Raw genomic sequence first — 17,072 nt, 5'->3', positions numbered from 1 at the left:
AAGAAAGATCGTAGCCAATTAATCTTTAAAATGCCATTCATTATTTCAAAATCGATTGCTTTTAAACCCCCCTCTTCATAATCTTTTATCAAGTCCCTGTTACTAATATAATGATGTTTATTTTTCCATATGAAATTAAAATTCGCCTTATTTATGTCTTTTATAATTCTTGGTGGGATGGCTAGGGAATAAGCTGGATAGATTAAACTGGACAAAGATTCAACCTTGGTCAACATTATCCTGCCGAACAACGTTAAATCTCTCTGTAGTCAATGGTTTAGAGGGTTTTTTTGCATTTGTCAATTGTATTCTGAATATTCTTTTCGTCTCCCTGTGAGGTGTCATGCCGAGCAGATGTCAGAGTTGAGTTCAAGCAAAGTTGACTCTTTCGGTGATTACAGTTTGTCCGGGCGGGCTGTGCGTCTTATTTCATCCGCAGACACGTCGTTGGATGAGGAACAGCTCATGTTGGCATCAGTGGCAGTCAGGATGGCAGCATCTTCCAGAGGGAAGGTCAGGTCGCTGGTCTCTCTGAGCAGGACGCTGTCCACCAACAAGCCCGGTTCCACGGCTGGAGATTACCCTTCTCCGGCTGAAGTTCCCGCTTCTCCCCCGAACAGCGAGCCAGCCGCGGCGCCTCAGCGGAGACCCAAAAAAGACCCCAGCGGCTGCTCCGTGCTCCTCTTCCCCGGTCAGGGCAGCCAGTTTGTGGGCATGGGCAGAGGACTTTTAAAATACCCCAACGTTAAAGAAATGTTCACCGTAGCCCAGAAGATCCTGGGTTACGACCTGCTGTCTCTGTGTCTGGAGGGCCCCGAGGACGAGCTGCAGAAAACGGTTCACTGTCAGCCGGCGGTGTTTGTCACCTCCCTGGCTGCTGTGGAGAGACTCAACCAAGAAAACCCCAAAGTAAGTGCCAGATAAATGTCTGGAAAAAGGACAATAACTGCAGGTCCTGCCTTCTTAAATGTGGCCATTTTATCTTTTTTTTTTTTTTTTTAAATACTGCTACAGTAATATTAATTTATATTTAAAATGTGCGCACATTATGTATGAAGGTGTGGATGAATGATGCTTGTTGTAAGAAAGCATTTTGAGTGCCCAGTAGAAGAGCATCTTTCAAATGCAAAGTTTCTCATTTCAACTTTAATTACTGCACCTGATTAAGGCGGTAGAGTAAATAAGGCTTCCAACAGTGGTTATTTCTTATTATCACATCTTGTTTTTATTGTTTTTATCAGTAGATTGTTGTTTCACTCCCACCAAAAACATCACCGTAAATAATCTTCTGATTCTGAATGACCATTTAAAAAAATAAACAAATTGTTCTGAGTTAATTTCAGTTACGGATGTATCAGTGACATAAATGATATATCGGTCATAATCGGGAGGCTGTTACATTTTTATTTTTTTTATTTTTTTTTTACTTGTTTCCTGCTGTACACAGGCCATTGAGATGTGTGTCGCTGCTGCAGGTTTCAGTGTCGGAGAATTTGCTGCTCTTGTCTTTTCTGGGGCGATGAACTTTGCAGAAGGTAGAAAGATTTCTTTTTTGGGTTTTTTTGTGCACTTGTAAAAGGTGTTTTAATCACAACTTTGGTTAATATTCTGTATTTACTCCTTATGCATCTTCTAGCTTTGTATGCAGTGAAGGTGCGAGCGGAGACTATGCAGAAGGCCTCAGAACTGGTTCCCAGTGGGATGCTGTCAGTCACTGGTAGACCTCAGGCTCAGTATAATTATGCCTGTCTGCAGTAGGGCTGCCACGATTAGTCGACTAGTCACGATTACGTCGACTATCAAAATCGTCGACAACTGATTTAATAGTCGAGGCGGCGTTTGAAGCTTTGTAAGATCACAAAAGACGCAGGAATAAGTAGTAGGATTTAAGAGTGTAATAACGGACTGAAACAGAAGATGGCAGCACTGCATATACAAGGATGCCAGCCGTTAAACCCCGAAGAAGAAGAAGAAGAAGAAGAAGAAGCGGTGTCCCAGAATTCATAGCGCGGCCTAGCTCAGTTTCCAACAATGGCGGCAGCTAGTTAGTTTTAATATTACTCTTATTATTCTTTCTGGGTCACAAAATAAACGTTTAACATATTTTCAGGCGAGAATGTAACTGTGTAAACCTCAAATATCTGCTCAGTTTATCAAGACACCACATATTTTCAAAAGCGCTCCGATGTTTTCGGAGACGTCTGTTACCCACTAGCTCGATAGCTAGCCGGGGCAAGGCTCACTAGAGCCGTGAGAACACCGGACTCCCGGCAGATCGTTTTCAAACACACCGCTGTCTTTCGCTGCTCAGGTTAAACATGATATATAAGTCACTTAGATAACTTAAAAATGTTATTGTTTGGCTTATTTTAGTATTTTATTTGTTCCTGAGTAAATCTGTTTTGCTGAGATTAAAGTTATAGTTTTTACACAGCTGAATAAACGTCAAGCAGACAGCTGATTATCAGAAGTGTGAGATGCTCGAGAATATTCTCCGGTGTCCTGTTATATTTTAGATAGCAAGGAGTTTATTAAACTTCACCGAAACAATCTGCAAATTTCATTAAAATTTAATAAACTATCATCTTGTCTTTATTTTTAGTTAGCACATACCTTAAACACTTAAAGCTGTAAGCTAATGATAGTTATATAAGAGCAGATGCTGCTGGTGCAATAAGCTGAACGTTTTACATCCAATGGATGATGAATCAGAATCAGAATCAGAATACTTTATTGATCCCTGGGGGAAATTATTTTTTGTTACAGTGCTCCATTTTAAACCAACATTAAGACAAGACAGACAATACGCTAACTAAGAATAGTACAATATATACATATATATACATACATACATACATACATAAGTCACTTATAAATAAATAGTTGGAAAAGAAACATGTGTAGCTGTAGCAGCAAACAGTGTGTTAAGTGGATGCGTTGTACAGGGAGATGGCCACAGGCAGGAATGATTTCCTGTGTCGTTCAGTGGTGCTTTTCGGTAATCTCAGTCTCTCACTGAACGAGCTCCTGTGACTGACCAACATGTCATGGAGTGGGTGGGAGGTGTTATCCAACATTGTCTTTATCTTGGACAGCATCCGCCTCTCCGACACCACCTTGAGGGAGTCCAGCTCCATCCCCACAACATTGCTGGCCTTACGGATCAGTTTATTAAGTCTGTTGGCATCTGCGACCCTCAGCCTGCTCCCCCAGCATGCAACAGCATAGAGGATCGCACTGGCCACAACAGACTCATAGAAAATCCTCAGCATTTTCTGGCAGATGTTGAAGGACCTCAGTCGCCTCAAAAAATAGAGACGACTCTGGCCCTTCCTGTAAAGTGCTGTGGTGTTTTTAGCCCAGTCCAGTTTATTGTCAATGTGTACTCCAAGGTATTTATAGTCCTCCACAATGTCAACACTGACCCCCTGGATTGAAACAGGGGTCAAGTGTTTCCTGGTCTTCCTGAAGTCCACGATCAGTTCCTTGGTCTTTGCCACGTTGAGCTGCAGATGATTCTGCTCACACCACGTGACAAAGGAGTCGACCACAGCCCGGTACTCTGTCTCATCATCCCTGCTGATGCATCCAACCACCGCAGAGTCATCAGAAAACTTCTGAAGATGGCAGGTCTCTGTGCAGTGGCTGAAGTCTGTGGTGTAGAGGGTGAAGAGGAAGGGGGAGAGGACAGTCCCCTGTGGTGCCCCTGTGTTGCTAATCACCTTGTCAGACACACACTGTGGGAGACGTACATATTGTGGTCTTCCTGTCAGGTAATCAACAATCCAGGACACCAGAGAAGCATCCACCTGCATCGCTGCTAACTTATCACCCAGGAGGGTTGGCCTGATGGTGTTGAAAGCACTGGAAAAGTCAAAAAACATGACCCTCACAGTGCTCGCCGGCTGGTCCAGATGGGTGTAGACACGATTGAGCAGGTAGATGATGGCGTCCTCTGTTCCGAGACGAGGCTGATAAGCGAACTGAAGGGGATCCAGATGTGGTCTTACTATGGGTCGCAGCTGGTCCAGGATGAGCCTTTCCAGGGTCTTCATGATGTGGGAGGTCAGTGCCACGGGCCTGTAATCCTGGGGGCCACTGGGACGAGGCGTCTTTGGTACAGGGACGAGGCATGATGTCTTCCACATCACCGGGACCCTCTGCAGACTCAGACTCAGCATAAACAGTTTATGAAAGACTCCACACAGCTGGGGGGCACAGGTCTTGAGGACAAGGGGACTCACTCCGTCTGGTCCAGCAGACTTGCCTGAGTGAAGTCTCCTCATTTGCATCTCAACCTGGTATTGAGTGAAGGTGATGGGTGGGGGAGGGGTGTCAGGAATCTCACAGGAGGCAACATGTGAAGAGAGAGGCTGGCACAGTGGTGTGGTTCTGGATTCCAGGCTGACTGCAGGTGAGGTTGTGGGGGTGGGAGCAGACACTGTGGTGTCGAATCTATTGAAAAACAGATTCAACTCGTCGGCTCTATTCTCACCTCCCTCAGCTCCCCTGCTGTTGGTTGGCCTGAATCCAGTGATGGTCTTCATGCCCCTCCACACCTCTCTCATGCTGTTCTGCTGGAGTTTCCACTCCAGCTTCCTCCTGTAATTGTCCTTAGCCTCTCTGATCTTGTCCTTTAGTAACACCTGGATCTTCCTCACCTCCTCTTTGTTGCCCCCTCTGAAAGCCCTCTTCTTGTTGTTGAGGAGGGCTTTGATGTCCTTAGTCACCCACGGCTTGTTATTTGGGTAACAATGAACAGTCTGAGCTGGAACAATGGAGTCGGTGCAGAAAGTTATGTAGCCTGTGATACACTCAGTAAGCCCATTGATGTCCTCGGCGTGAGGCTCACAGAGTGTTTCCCAGTCGGTCACCTCGAAACAGCCCTGTAGTTCCGCTATTGCCTCCTCTGACCACCTCCTAACAGTCCTGGTGGTCACAGGTTCCCTCCTCACAATTGGCACATAGCGGGGGGTGAGGTGAATCAGGTTATGATCTGACCTACCAAGTGGGGGGAGGGAGGAGGAGCTGTATGCATCCTTGACGTTAGCATACAGTAAGTCTAAAGTTTTCTCTCCCCTGGTGGGACAGTCCACATATTGTTTGAATGTTGGTAGTGTATTGTCCAGTGATACATGGTTGAAGTCACCCGAGATCACAATAAAGGCACTCGGGTGCTGAGTCTGTAGCCAAGCTATGGCAGAGTGGATAGTCTGATTAGTCGACTAATCGCAAAAATAATCGGTGACTAGTCGACTATCAAAATAATCGTTTGTGGCAGCCCTAGTCTGCAGGCAAAAGAGCACTGCAAGAGTCTGGGGATGGAGAATCCTGTGTGCTCTGTGGCCAACTAGCTTTTTCCAGATGGCAGGGTTATTGCAGGGCACCAGCAGGTAATGCATTCATATATTCTTGCTGCTTTAATATACCGTGAATCTATTGTGTTCTCTTTTCTGTCTTCTCTCAACCATCAAAAAAGTTGTTAGAGCTGCTCTTGTCATTTCTGCTGTCTTCTTTGACTTCTCAGGCTCTGGATTTCCTCCAGGAAAACTCTCGGCGCCTAAAGTTCATGCGGACCAAAACTCTCCCAGTCAGTGGTGCGTTCCATACTGAGCTGATGGCATCGGCTACTGAACCTCTCAGAGAGGTGCTCCGGCAGGTGGAGGTCAGTCAGCCACTTTATCCAAAAGGGATTAACATATTTTCCGAAACATGTATTCAATTACTCTGTAAAGCTACACCAGTCCTCATTTTTAAAAGATAACCCATCCTATTCAGTCTGACTCGGAAAGTTAAATGGAAAGTATACCCAAGATTTTACATCTGGTATTCAGCCATTCAAACTGCCCTCCGTCTTCAGAGTGAGGGAAAGTCTTCCCTTCACCATGAACTCAAACTGAAGAGACGGATCCAGCGGGAAAACAGTCAGCGGGAACGCAGCCGGAGCGCCCGCAGCAGCTGCAGCAGCAGGGGCAGCCAATCTGATGACTCGACTATCCATGAGACAGAGAAGACAGAAAAAGAGAAAGACAAACAGGACTTAGAGATTGAAAACATTATCAAGGTAAGTGAGGGCTATAAGAATCTTTTTTTGTAATATTTATTTAATTACATCATGCACCAAACTATCCATGGTAGTGATTATTTAACTAAGTCATAGTGGCACTGGGCAGCTGCCAGTGCAGTTCATTTTGTCCATTTAAAAAGTACCATGTACACTCACTGGCCACATTTTTGTTAGATACACCTGTTGAGCTGCTCATTAGGTCAAATACCTAATCAGCCTATCACATGGCAGCAGCTCAGTGCATTTAGGCATGTATACATTAATAAGATGACCTGCTGAAGGTCAAATGGGATTTAAATGACTTTGAACATGCATTGTTGTTTGTGTCGGACAGGCTTGTCTGAGTATTTCAGAAACTGTACAACCATCTAACCGGTTTATAGAAAATGGTCTGAAATAGAGGAAATCTCCTGTGAGCAGCACTTCTCTGGGAAAAAAATCACTTGTTGGTGCCAAAGATCAAAAGCGGAATGAGCAGATTACTTACAGCTGTAAGGAAAGCAACATGAACTCAAATACCCACTTACTTCAACCAAGTTATCAAGAAGAGCACCGCTGAAAGCACAATACGTTGAACCTCGAAGCTGATGGCCTAGTGTCACCTGCTGGATAGAGGTGAAAACACAAACCAAACAATGGCTCTTTCATCTGTTTCACAGCATGCTCGGGAACTGGAAACTCGCCGAAGGGAGGCAGAGGAGAGAGAGCGGAGGAAGCAGAGGGAGGTGCAGATGGAACTGGAAAGACAGCTGAAAGAGGCTGAGATGGTAAAAAAAAAAAGTTTTCCACTTGACACCAATTATGTACAGAGTCTTTTCTCCTTGACTTTGATCTTTGAGAACTGCAGCAAAATGTTGACTGTCATTATAAAATTCACATCTTTAATGATTTGGAAAAATGGTTATGACAGTCCAGGAAAAGGTGATTCAGGAATAGGTCAGTTTATACCGCTCTGTTGGTGCATCTGTTTATGTAGCTGTGTGTGTGTGCATAGATAAAAGACAGCATGCAGGCTGAGATGCAGGTGAAGGAAAAGGAGGCTGAACAACAGAAGAAGAGGATCAGGGAGCTGGAGCTGACACAGCAGCAGCTGGAAGTTGCCCTTAATATGGAGATCCAGGCTCGGCTGGAGGAGGAGAGGGCCAGACTGGAGCTTGAGCGGTAACAATGGATTTCTAACTCTTATTATGGCCCTTTATTATTTTATTTGTGATGGAGATCTGAGATATCCATGAGAAGTATTAACTGTCATGCGGCGGCTGTGTGAAGGCAAGAGAGGACCCAATTGCACGGCTCTAGACACACGGGAATGAACTCAAAGGCAGGTCTTTATTAACAGGAACATAAGAAGTCATACAAAACTATACTGGGAGAAACTAAAGCTGAGGCGCTGGGAAGACACGGGAAATGCACACAACCTAGAAGGATGACGCAACACAGAACAAAGGGACACTCTGACATAAATACACAGAAGGTAATGAGGGAAGTGGGAACACACGGGGAACACAGCTGAAGACAATTACTCATGACCGAGCAGGGAGGACACAAAAACTGAAAATACTGACACCAAGATGTGGACCTTAAACACAACACAGTACACAGAGATGAGCACAGAGAGAGAGGCAGAGAACAAGGATGAATACGAGGGGATGAGGAGAACACAGAACACAACGGACGGGAACACGGTACCAGAACAAACACCACAATAAAAGCATGGACACAGGGGGAATCCAACTACCAAACCAAACAATCCAATGGACATAAGGAACAAAATACAAAACCACAGGAAAACTGAGAACACTGGGTCAAAATGACCCAGGACCATGACAATACCCCCCCTCAAGGGCTGACTCCAGACAGCCCTTGCGGACGGCAACGGCGGCAGAACAGATCCGGAGGCCGGCCGTGTGGAAGGCGGCGGCTACAGAGCGGGACCGGAGGCCGGGCCCCTCGAACCCTCCAGCGGAGACGAGGAAGGGTTGGCTGGGCTCTCCAGAACCCCCAGCGGACAAGGCAGGTGGCAGCGTGGAAGCCGCGGAGTGCTGGATGGGCTCATCCGAGCTTCCAGCCGGAGCTGATGTAGCGCCAGAGGGTATCGGGACCCCTGGCTGAATGTTAAGCTGACCAGAAGACCAAACTGCTACAGGGGACCAAACTGATGGCTGTAGTAATGGTTGTGGTGACAGTGGAGTGGGCGGTGGAGTGGATGACTGAGTTAACGGTGACTGTGCTAATGGTTCAGCTAAGGAGTGCATTAATGACAGGACTACAGGTTGAATGACTGACTGAGCAGCAGCCTGAATGGCTGAGTGTCGTGATGGTTGTGGTGGAAGAGAAGCGGGTGATGGTGTGGATGATGGAGCTACGGGCGACTGAGTGGCAGACTGAACTGATGACTGAAGTGATGGTAGAGGTGAAAATTGAGCTTGTGGTGGGGTAGCTGACTGAGGTGCGGGGGACACAGGAGACAGAGCCAGCGGGGACACAGGAGGCAGAGCTACAGATTGAACTGAGGGAGACTGGGTAGCAAACTGAACTAGTGGTAGTAATGGCGGTTGGGGAGAAGGCTGGACTGTACACTGAGGAGAAGGCTGACTGACTGACTGAGGAGCATCCTGTGCAGCTGAGTGTAATGATGGTTGTGGGAGCGAATGTTGGACAGGTGGTGGTGTCGGGTCCCCTGAGCCTACAATGCGGATGAAAGGTGCAGGCACCTGCTGGACACCAGTCGCTCCCACCTGAGGAGCAGGTACAGGTGCAGAGATCGGCTGGGTCCTGGCGGGCCCCACCTCAGTGGTTGGCACAGATTTCGGCAGGGACTGGGCGGCTGCTGTCCCCACCCGAGGAGCTGATACGGGTGCAGGGACCAGCAGAGCCTCAGTCGACCCGGAAACCGGAACAGGGACCAGCTGGGCGCCAGCCCCCCTCACCTGGGGAACTGAGATAGGTGCAGGGGAGTGCTGGGCCGCAGCTATCCCTAGAACGCAAGGGGCCTGGGAGGCGGGCCTAGAAAGAACAGTCTGCAAGAGATCAATTCCCTGCCCTGAGTGAGCGGATGAGGAACAGCGCTCTGACTTCATAGCGTTAAGTGTGCTAAAGCTGTAGCTTACAGGCACTAATGCACCACCTTCAGTGTTTACAGACTCTAGAGAAATGTGATCAGCTGATGCACCAACAGTCTTAGAGCTTCTTTCTTCGGAGCTAACCATGCTTATACTGACAGAGGAGGGGTTAATAGCCGATGTAAACATAGGTCTGTGCACCGGAGAGGCAGATGAAACAAAGTCTTTTACCTCCGGATCGCTGGAAGCAGTAAACCTAGGGAAAACAGTGGTGGGTGTAGAGCCCCCTGACTCAAGAACATTCGAATCAGTAAATACGTCAGAATGGACTTTCCCCTGGGGTGATGGCTCAGAAGTAACGAGCTGGGGTCGAGCTATCACAGGAACATTTACAGTCTTGGACTTTACTGCTTTAACATCTAAGGAGGCAGGTTTTAAAGCCCCAGTGGTGAGCTTAACTGCAAAACAATCATTCTCAGCAGACACACAGGTAAAGGGCACAGAAGCAGGTGTCTCTAACTCAGGAAATGCTGACTTCAAGTTTTCAGACCTAGGAAACACTAGCGAAGGATAATCTTTCTCAAATATGAGTCCAAACGTAGGAGAAACGGTCTCTGAGTTGACCCTCCGGGCAGTACAACGGTTCATAAGAAGTTCGGGTTCGGATTCAACATTTACAGATCGTGAGCCTTTAGAGCCTACGGCAAGAGTCACAGAGTTTGCATTCCTGCATTCAGAGTAGTGAGAACTAGCCTCAGAGTGAACAGAAAGAGTGTCTTTGTCACTCACCCCAGCCGGCTGCTCAGTAGTCCCGGAATCCGGCTGAGGAGAGGACCGGCGACGGCGTCTCCTCCTTGATGAGGGAACGGAGGTGACGGGGGAAACCGGTGATGATGCGGGGGTGACGGTCTCCTCTTCATCATCCGACCTCATCGCTGCTAGGAAAGCAGCGGGAGAGCGACGGTCAGAGCTGAGAGGGGATGGAGAAGGGCTCCGCGGCAGCAGCGCCAAAAAACCCTCTCGTTTTAGCAGCCGCTGTTGCGATACCGAGAGCCCCGTCTGCTGCTGCGATGCCGTCGCGGCGAGCTTAGTTCGCTGCTGCTGCGGCGGCTGACTGGCGGAGATCTCCGTCTGCAGTCGCTGTGGTGTGGAATCCCGGGAACAGACACTGTCTGCCAGCTCACGAGCTTGTAATGCCTCCTTGGCTCGGCTCAGTTCGTCAATAAAGCCCTCATAGCAGGTGAGCTGGTGAAGGAAAGGGTTTCCCTCGATTATTGCCTTTATGGCGTTAAGTCCGACGGAAATTGTCCGTGAGTCCGAGGCGCGGGTTATTCGTTGCACCAGACTCTGTACACGGAGAATATCTCCCTCACGGGCGGAGCCTGCTGGGTCCATTTCGTGGTTGCGTCGTTCTGTCGTGCGGCGGCTGTGTGAAGGCAAGAGAGGACCCAAATGCACGGCTCTAGACACACGGGGATGAACTCAAAGGCAGGTCTTTATTAACAGGAACATAAGAAGTCATACAAAACTATAAATACACAGAAGGTAATGAGGGAAGTGGGAGTTGTTACAGGATGCAAACATGTTTTATACTGCTTTGAAGTCTGGGACAGCATCATAAGAGGCATAACTGATCTCACCGTAGTCCCATGAAGACTCAAGATGAGTGTTTTCACGACTGCCATCTTGGTGTTTTGAAATCAGGCATGATGAATGAAGGGAAGAACTGTCTGTTAAGGTTCTCAGTCGTTCAGGTCATCGTAGTCTAAGGAGCTTGGAAAGAAAAGCATCTGGACTTCTTTAAGCTTCTTGAAGAGCGTTTCACCTCTCATTCAAGAAGCTTCTTCAGTTCTCTGAAGAAATTCTGAACTGAAGAAGCTTCTCAGATGAGAGGTGAAACATCTTCAAGAAACTTAAAGAAGTCCAGATGCTTTTCTTTCCACGCTCCTTAGACTGTAGTTAAACTTCACACACTGGACTTGTCAGTCACACATCCTTCGCCAGTAGGCATTCCCAGAATGATCTTTCCCCTTCTGACGCTTAGAATGACCAAATATGTGCAAAATGGACAATTCAACATGCCACCATGTCAGTCTTTTATTAAATATGACATGAAACAAATGACTGAGCCATTAAATTTGTCACAAAGGTGTTCACCTAATTCCAGGCAAATGGAATAGACTTCTATGGGACCATAAGTCTTTTTGCACTTTGACATTTGTTTTACTTTTCAGATCTGTAACCTATAACTTTTATACTGTATGTGTTTTGATCATAGGAGTCTACAGGGACTTACTTACTTTTAGCACGTTTAGCAGTTGATGTTGGCTTCTTTTTTCAGTACTGGAGCTTCCTGCTCATTGAAGACTTTTCTAAAAGGAAATGCTTAATCCAAAATGGCGTTTTAAGGGCTTGGATTAATGTCAATTTCAGCAAATATTCTTTCTTATGTTAAAAGAACATGGATCTCTGTCAGTGATAACTTCTGACTTTATAACTCAAATTTTAAGAGAGAGCTTCACTGCTAAGCTCTCATCTGTGTGGGTGTCACGGTTCGCTTGAGGACTCACATGCAGGACTCAGAGGCACAGTCAGTATTTATTACAGTTCCACCAGGTGTATATACAAACAGTGCAGGGGATAGTGCTATATACAAAGCGGTGACAGGGAAAAGGCTCCGGGGAAATCCAGGTAGGGAAAAGACACTTGCTCCTCTTCTGACTCTCTCTCCAAACACTCACACAAAAAGGGAATCCGCTCGGGGAATGCAGAGTCGGGTCCAGGGGATCTATGTACAGAAGGAAACACACGTTAGAGGTTTTGCACAGGGAAGCAAATGAGAACTTGCTGAGAGCCGGGCTGCACTGACGCGAGTCACACACAACGATCCAGCGATGAGTAGAAGCCACTCCCTGGCTTAAATGCTGGCTGCACTGATGAGGCCCAGGTGTTTCCTCCTCAGAGGGGCGTGGGCCGAGGGCGTGAACCCACCATGAGTATATCTGTATCTATATAGATATATATGTGTATTCGTAACCTTTTTTCATCATCTAGTTTCCTGTGCCAGATCTTCTACTGATCCACTGAGGCAGACATGTAAAAAAACATGAACTAAAGCATATTTCTGTATATAAACAGGACCTTAAATCTTTATCAACAGCTACTTTAGAGGAAATTCTTCAATAAACTGCAACCAAAGGCTCAACTCAGAGGACAAAACCCAACCTGTTATAAATAGTGTGACAGCAAACTTTCTCTTGTGTAAAGTTACAAATAGGAGTAATTATCCACAGGAGCTTTTATACATAATGAAGTTATAATTCGTCCTGTAGAAATTGTACATTTAAGCTATATAGTTCCCTCTGTGATAACTCTGCTATGAATGCCTCTTATTAACTTTTATGCTTTTACAACCCACTATGAGCAAACACTCAGCAACAGTGGGAAGGAAAAACTCCCTTCTTGAAGGAAAAAACCTCTGGTAGAACCAGGAAATCTGTCTAAACTAGTTGGGGGTTAGAGCAACAGATGCAAGTCTTCAGATCATTTGCAGTGTGACTGTCTTTGTGCACACTTTAACCTGATTCAGTTTTCTTATTTGTCAAAATGCACCATGGGTAAAAAAAAACAAAACAAAATAGTAATGAAGGAGAATCTTCAGCAAAGATGAATTAAACAAGTTTTATTTTGATCAAATTTTACTTTAAGTAAAACACATCTTTATTTGATGACTTTAATGTCATCAAATAAAGACAGTTTTGATGGAGCTCCTGACCCAGCCCAAGCTCTCTATGAAGACGAGGAAAAACTCCCCAGGGGGCCAGATCGATGGGAAGAAACCTCGGGAAAGCCCATTCAAAGAGAGATCCCCTTTCCTGGGATGGCTGGGGGGGTTACAGGAACTCCGAAAAAGCTAAATTTTTATTTATTTATTTTTTAAGATTGACCCACTCTATCTATTCCTGTCCAACAGAAAAAAGAAAGGAAGTTACTACAATGTATCACACTTACATGATAAGGTGTGAATTGTGTGTTTGTGTGTGTTATCTTAGCCAGGGGTGAAGCTGGAGCTCCTCCAGTGTTGGGCGCTTCTCCGGGACTATAGCTAAACATGCGTCCAAGAAATTCCGGCATTCTTGAAAGAAAGAAAAGATCAAAAAGATGAAGATGATAGTTCTAGTGATCCAAGGCATCAGTGAATGTGGAAGTGTGAAGTTTTCTTACCTGTGGACAGACGCTTTTTGATGCTCAGTTGCTTTGTGAGGAACCTCGCGGTACTAAAGTATCGTGCATGAAGCGCTTCATACAACACCACTCCCATTTGCCACACCGTGGTGGGTCCACACCTGTAGCAGCTCCTAATGTACCACTCGGGAGGGATGTGAAGAGGAGTGCCTAACAAACAGACACAATTGCAATTTCTTCTAAAACAAAAGACACAAATTGTTACATCTGTGAAAAGCAGGAGCAGAATATGTTACCATAGAAGATGCGATACAGAGATCGCTGTTTAACAAAGCAGCTCAGTCCAAAGTCAATGATGCGAACTCGAGGCACATCTGAGCCGGTCTCAATCAGAATGTTTTGTCCCTTGATGTCCCGATGAAAGATGTGTTTCTCCTCAAGTTCCTTTACAGCATCAACTAGTTGCTTCAGAATGACCTGGAAAAGATGAAAAACACAATAATGAGTTAATGCTTTTCTGCCTTGATTGAATGCTGTACAGTCTAAGGCTCTCCCAGTCAACCTACCTTGGCCTTGTCCTCTGGTAAAGCTCTTCCATTTTCTGCTTTGTATTTTTGCAGGTCCACAGCAGGGACAGGTCTCTCCAGCACCAGGATCAGCTCTTTGCCAAAGTCGAACCACTCCAGCAAGGACACAGGTGCTGATATTCCCACTGACCCTTCTGCTTCACCTGCAAGTTTAAGCATAATGGCCACTTCCACCGAGAGCATCTTCCCATTTTCATCCTGAAATATTACAACAAAGTGGATGATGAGGAACGCCGCATTCAATCCAGTAATGTAAAACTAATTCAAGTGTTGGACGCTTACCGCCACTTTGCAGTAGACTTTATTTTTGGGAATGTGTTTGATGGCAACCTAGAAGACACAGAGCATTGGTGAGCATTTCCTCAGTATGACATAATGAAAGGTGGAAACACAGCAGACGTCTCAGTTTACGATATTATCCATTATCTGCGTTACTGCCTGTCTTACTACCATCATCTGAACACTTACTGGAAAACGATCTTCTATCCGGTAGCCAGAAAACACTGCTCCGCAGCCTCCTTCTCCGAGCTGGTGCTCCTCCACATATCTGGCTTGGAATTCACCTGAACAGACAAAACAGCAAATCTTGTTTTATTACAGCTGTGACACAAATTACTCTCCTCTGTAGCCTAAATGTTCCTTCTGCCCTTCCCCTGAATATAAAACCCAAGCTGCTTGCTACTTACGTTTTTGGTCTGCCACTGATTTTTTGCCCTGGTCCACATTCCTTTTTTTTTTCTTGGGTGACTCTCTGTTGTCTCCCGTGGCCTTTCTTTTGCCATTTTTTGTGCACTCCTGTTTGTTGTTCAAGTCTGGAGATGTGGAAAACACCAAAAGCACATCAGCTCACTGGATGATAGACACAAACACTAAACACCAATATCTTAAACCTAGCAACCACACTTAATCTACCCCCTTATTCAACTAATTAGCCTACCTTTACCAGAGTCCAACGAGGAGGATGCTTGCTCCTTGTCACCGCTCGTATGGTCGAGAAGTTTAGCCTTCTTTGCTTTCTTTGTTGTGCCCTCTTCATCTTGCACAACCTTGCGCTTCACTCCTTTGACCACATCTGAGCTGGTGGAAGGACCAGCCTGCTCAGCGACCCTCCTCCTTTTTATTGGGGTCTTCTTTTCAGGACTGGCCTTTCTTTTAGCAGTCCTGCTCTTACAATCTATAAACGACGACAACAACACAGTGGTGAAAAAGAGTCCCCGACATCAGGACTGGAAGAAGTTTGATGGCAAAGAATTTGAAATTGCTTTTGCTTAAATGATCACAAGTTTATTCTTGGGATTAAAAAAACTGACCAGTGCGAATTGATACTAGGTTTACTAAGTCTTAGATCTTGATGACACTTGTTGGTCTGTTTTTACTGTTGAGTCCAAGAATAAACTTATTACATTATTTTACCAAAAGACCGGTAACCTTCCTTTGATTAGACATCTTGTATTAAAGCTATTTTCAATCAAACATATGATTCAATTGCTTCAAAAATGATTCACACAGTGTCAACATTTCTAGGATTTGGATTTTACCAGGTTCTTATTTTATTATTTTACTTACCTTGATCTCCTGAATCTTTCTTATCGGCCGGAGTGGTAATTTTTCTTGTTTCCTTTTTCATTGTAATTTCGGAGACCCTTTAAAATCGAAAATGTAAACCGTAATGAGTTAATATTGAGTTAATACTTCTTCAAATGTGCACCTTTCAAATGCTTGACTTTTCTAACTGAATTCTGTAAGTGAGCTTTATAAGTAAACTCTGGAAACTACGGCAACACAACATAGAATCTTGCCTTTCAGTGACTTCACTGACTGCCAGTAGTTCAAAGTAGTTTACAGAAAAACACTCTGGCAGACAAAGCCATAATATTTCATATAATTCAATCATTTCATATCAATTAAACAGTTTCTTTCATTATCTTTCATCATTTGTATAAAGACCTCATCTATGGATGACAGTATGAAGATTTGTGGTTGACCACACACTAATAAACACAGTGTCAGCTACATTGTCATCTGATTTAAAGTATTTATTATGTACATTTAACTGTCATGGTACTGAGTCTGTGACCCAGTGTTTTGTGTTTGTTCATTTATATTCATTGATTATTCTTATGTATGTTTTTGGTTCTCTTTATTGTTTTCTTCTTGTGTTATATTCTTAGGCTTTAGGTTTCTGTTACTTTGCCTTGCCCCTGTGTCCCACGTGGCCCATTGTTTTCCTCTGTTTGCTGTTGGGTTGTCTGTGTATCATCCATGACAATTAAATTAAATAGCAAATGCAACTACAATTTCAATGAGATTCATTCCTGGCATTCTACTGCGGTGGCTGAAAGTAGACACCAAGCATTATCACTGTAACTGATGTAAATATTGGACTTGGAGGGGATTCATCTGATAGACTGATGCAAACATTACTGTAGCGACTTCCACAGTCGCTAGAGGCCAGGGATGGAGCCTGCCTATTTGCCTGACACGCTGTCAACTTTACGCAATAATGCAAGAGGTGGAATTGTTTGCTTGTTTATTAAAGTGCTTTGAGAGTTTACAGAGTAATGTCATCAGCTCCTGATTCAGACTCTTAAAACATCACAGGCTCTAATGTAACAAAGCGAAACATGTTGTGCAGCGCAGCGGTCAACAAAAACTACGGCTACCCAGCCCTCCTCTCTGTCAAAAATACGGAGTGGAAACTACAGATATTTGTTTAAAAATGTAGGGAGTAAAAATTAAGTACAGCAAGGAAGTTTTTTTTTACTTTTTTACTTCCTACCTGTGGAGCCAATTAAGCTAAATTTAAGAAGCGCATGTCTGTGTATACTTAAAAGCTCTTATGGTTATTTTCACTTTGTAGACAAATTAAAGCACAGAAAAGAAAAACACGATACATTAGAGCATGACATAATTTGACCTGAGGTGGCGCTGCACCGTGAGAGAGCCTGAACGTCAACCGGAAGAAGACGAGAATAAACTCCGTATAAACAACATGGCGTCTCCCTGTGAGGTTTTTTGTTTTGTTTTGTTTTTTAAATGAACTTTATTTAGAACAATAACAATGACAATCTCAAAGAGACAAGCGACATATTAAATCAATCAGAACAGAATCACATCTCCTGTACACCACAATGAAATCGACAATAACTGAAAGTAAACATACATACACAC

General features: G+C 44.9%; 1 protein-coding gene and 1 pseudogene across 2 annotated transcripts; one reads left to right on the top strand and one right to left on the bottom strand.

Moving 5' to 3' along the window:
• Window positions 1-330: 330 nt before the first annotated feature.
• On the top strand, window positions 331-8,179 carry LOC308399820 (annotated as a pseudogene). Its single transcript has 9 exons — window positions 331-909; window positions 1,448-1,535; window positions 1,637-1,754; window positions 5,288-5,393; window positions 5,528-5,665; window positions 5,861-6,064; window positions 6,727-6,834; window positions 7,062-7,228; window positions 7,912-8,179. The product of its transcript is annotated as an uncharacterized misc_RNA (transcript).
• A 4,993-nt stretch (window positions 8,180-13,172) lies between these two features.
• LOC308399818 (serine/threonine-protein kinase pim-2-like) lies at window positions 13,173-15,528 on the bottom strand (the record flags this gene model as incomplete). Its single annotated transcript, XM_080887244.1, has 8 exons — window positions 13,173-13,264; window positions 13,354-13,524; window positions 13,611-13,791; window positions 13,881-14,099; window positions 14,184-14,231; window positions 14,370-14,464; window positions 14,839-15,075; window positions 15,468-15,528. 8 exons carry the CDS (start codon window positions 15,526-15,528, stop codon window positions 13,173-13,175), a joined length of 1,104 nt encoding a protein of 367 aa, XP_080743370.1.
• Between the last annotated feature and the right edge of the window lie 1,544 nt (window positions 15,529-17,072).

Source organism: Rhamphochromis sp. 'chilingali' (assembly GCF_963969265.1).
Source record: "Rhamphochromis sp. 'chilingali' genome assembly, chromosome: 7".
Lineage (NCBI taxonomy): Eukaryota > Metazoa > Chordata > Actinopteri > Cichliformes > Cichlidae > Rhamphochromis > Rhamphochromis sp. 'chilingali'.
This window is presented reverse-complemented; position numbering and strand designations above follow the sequence as displayed.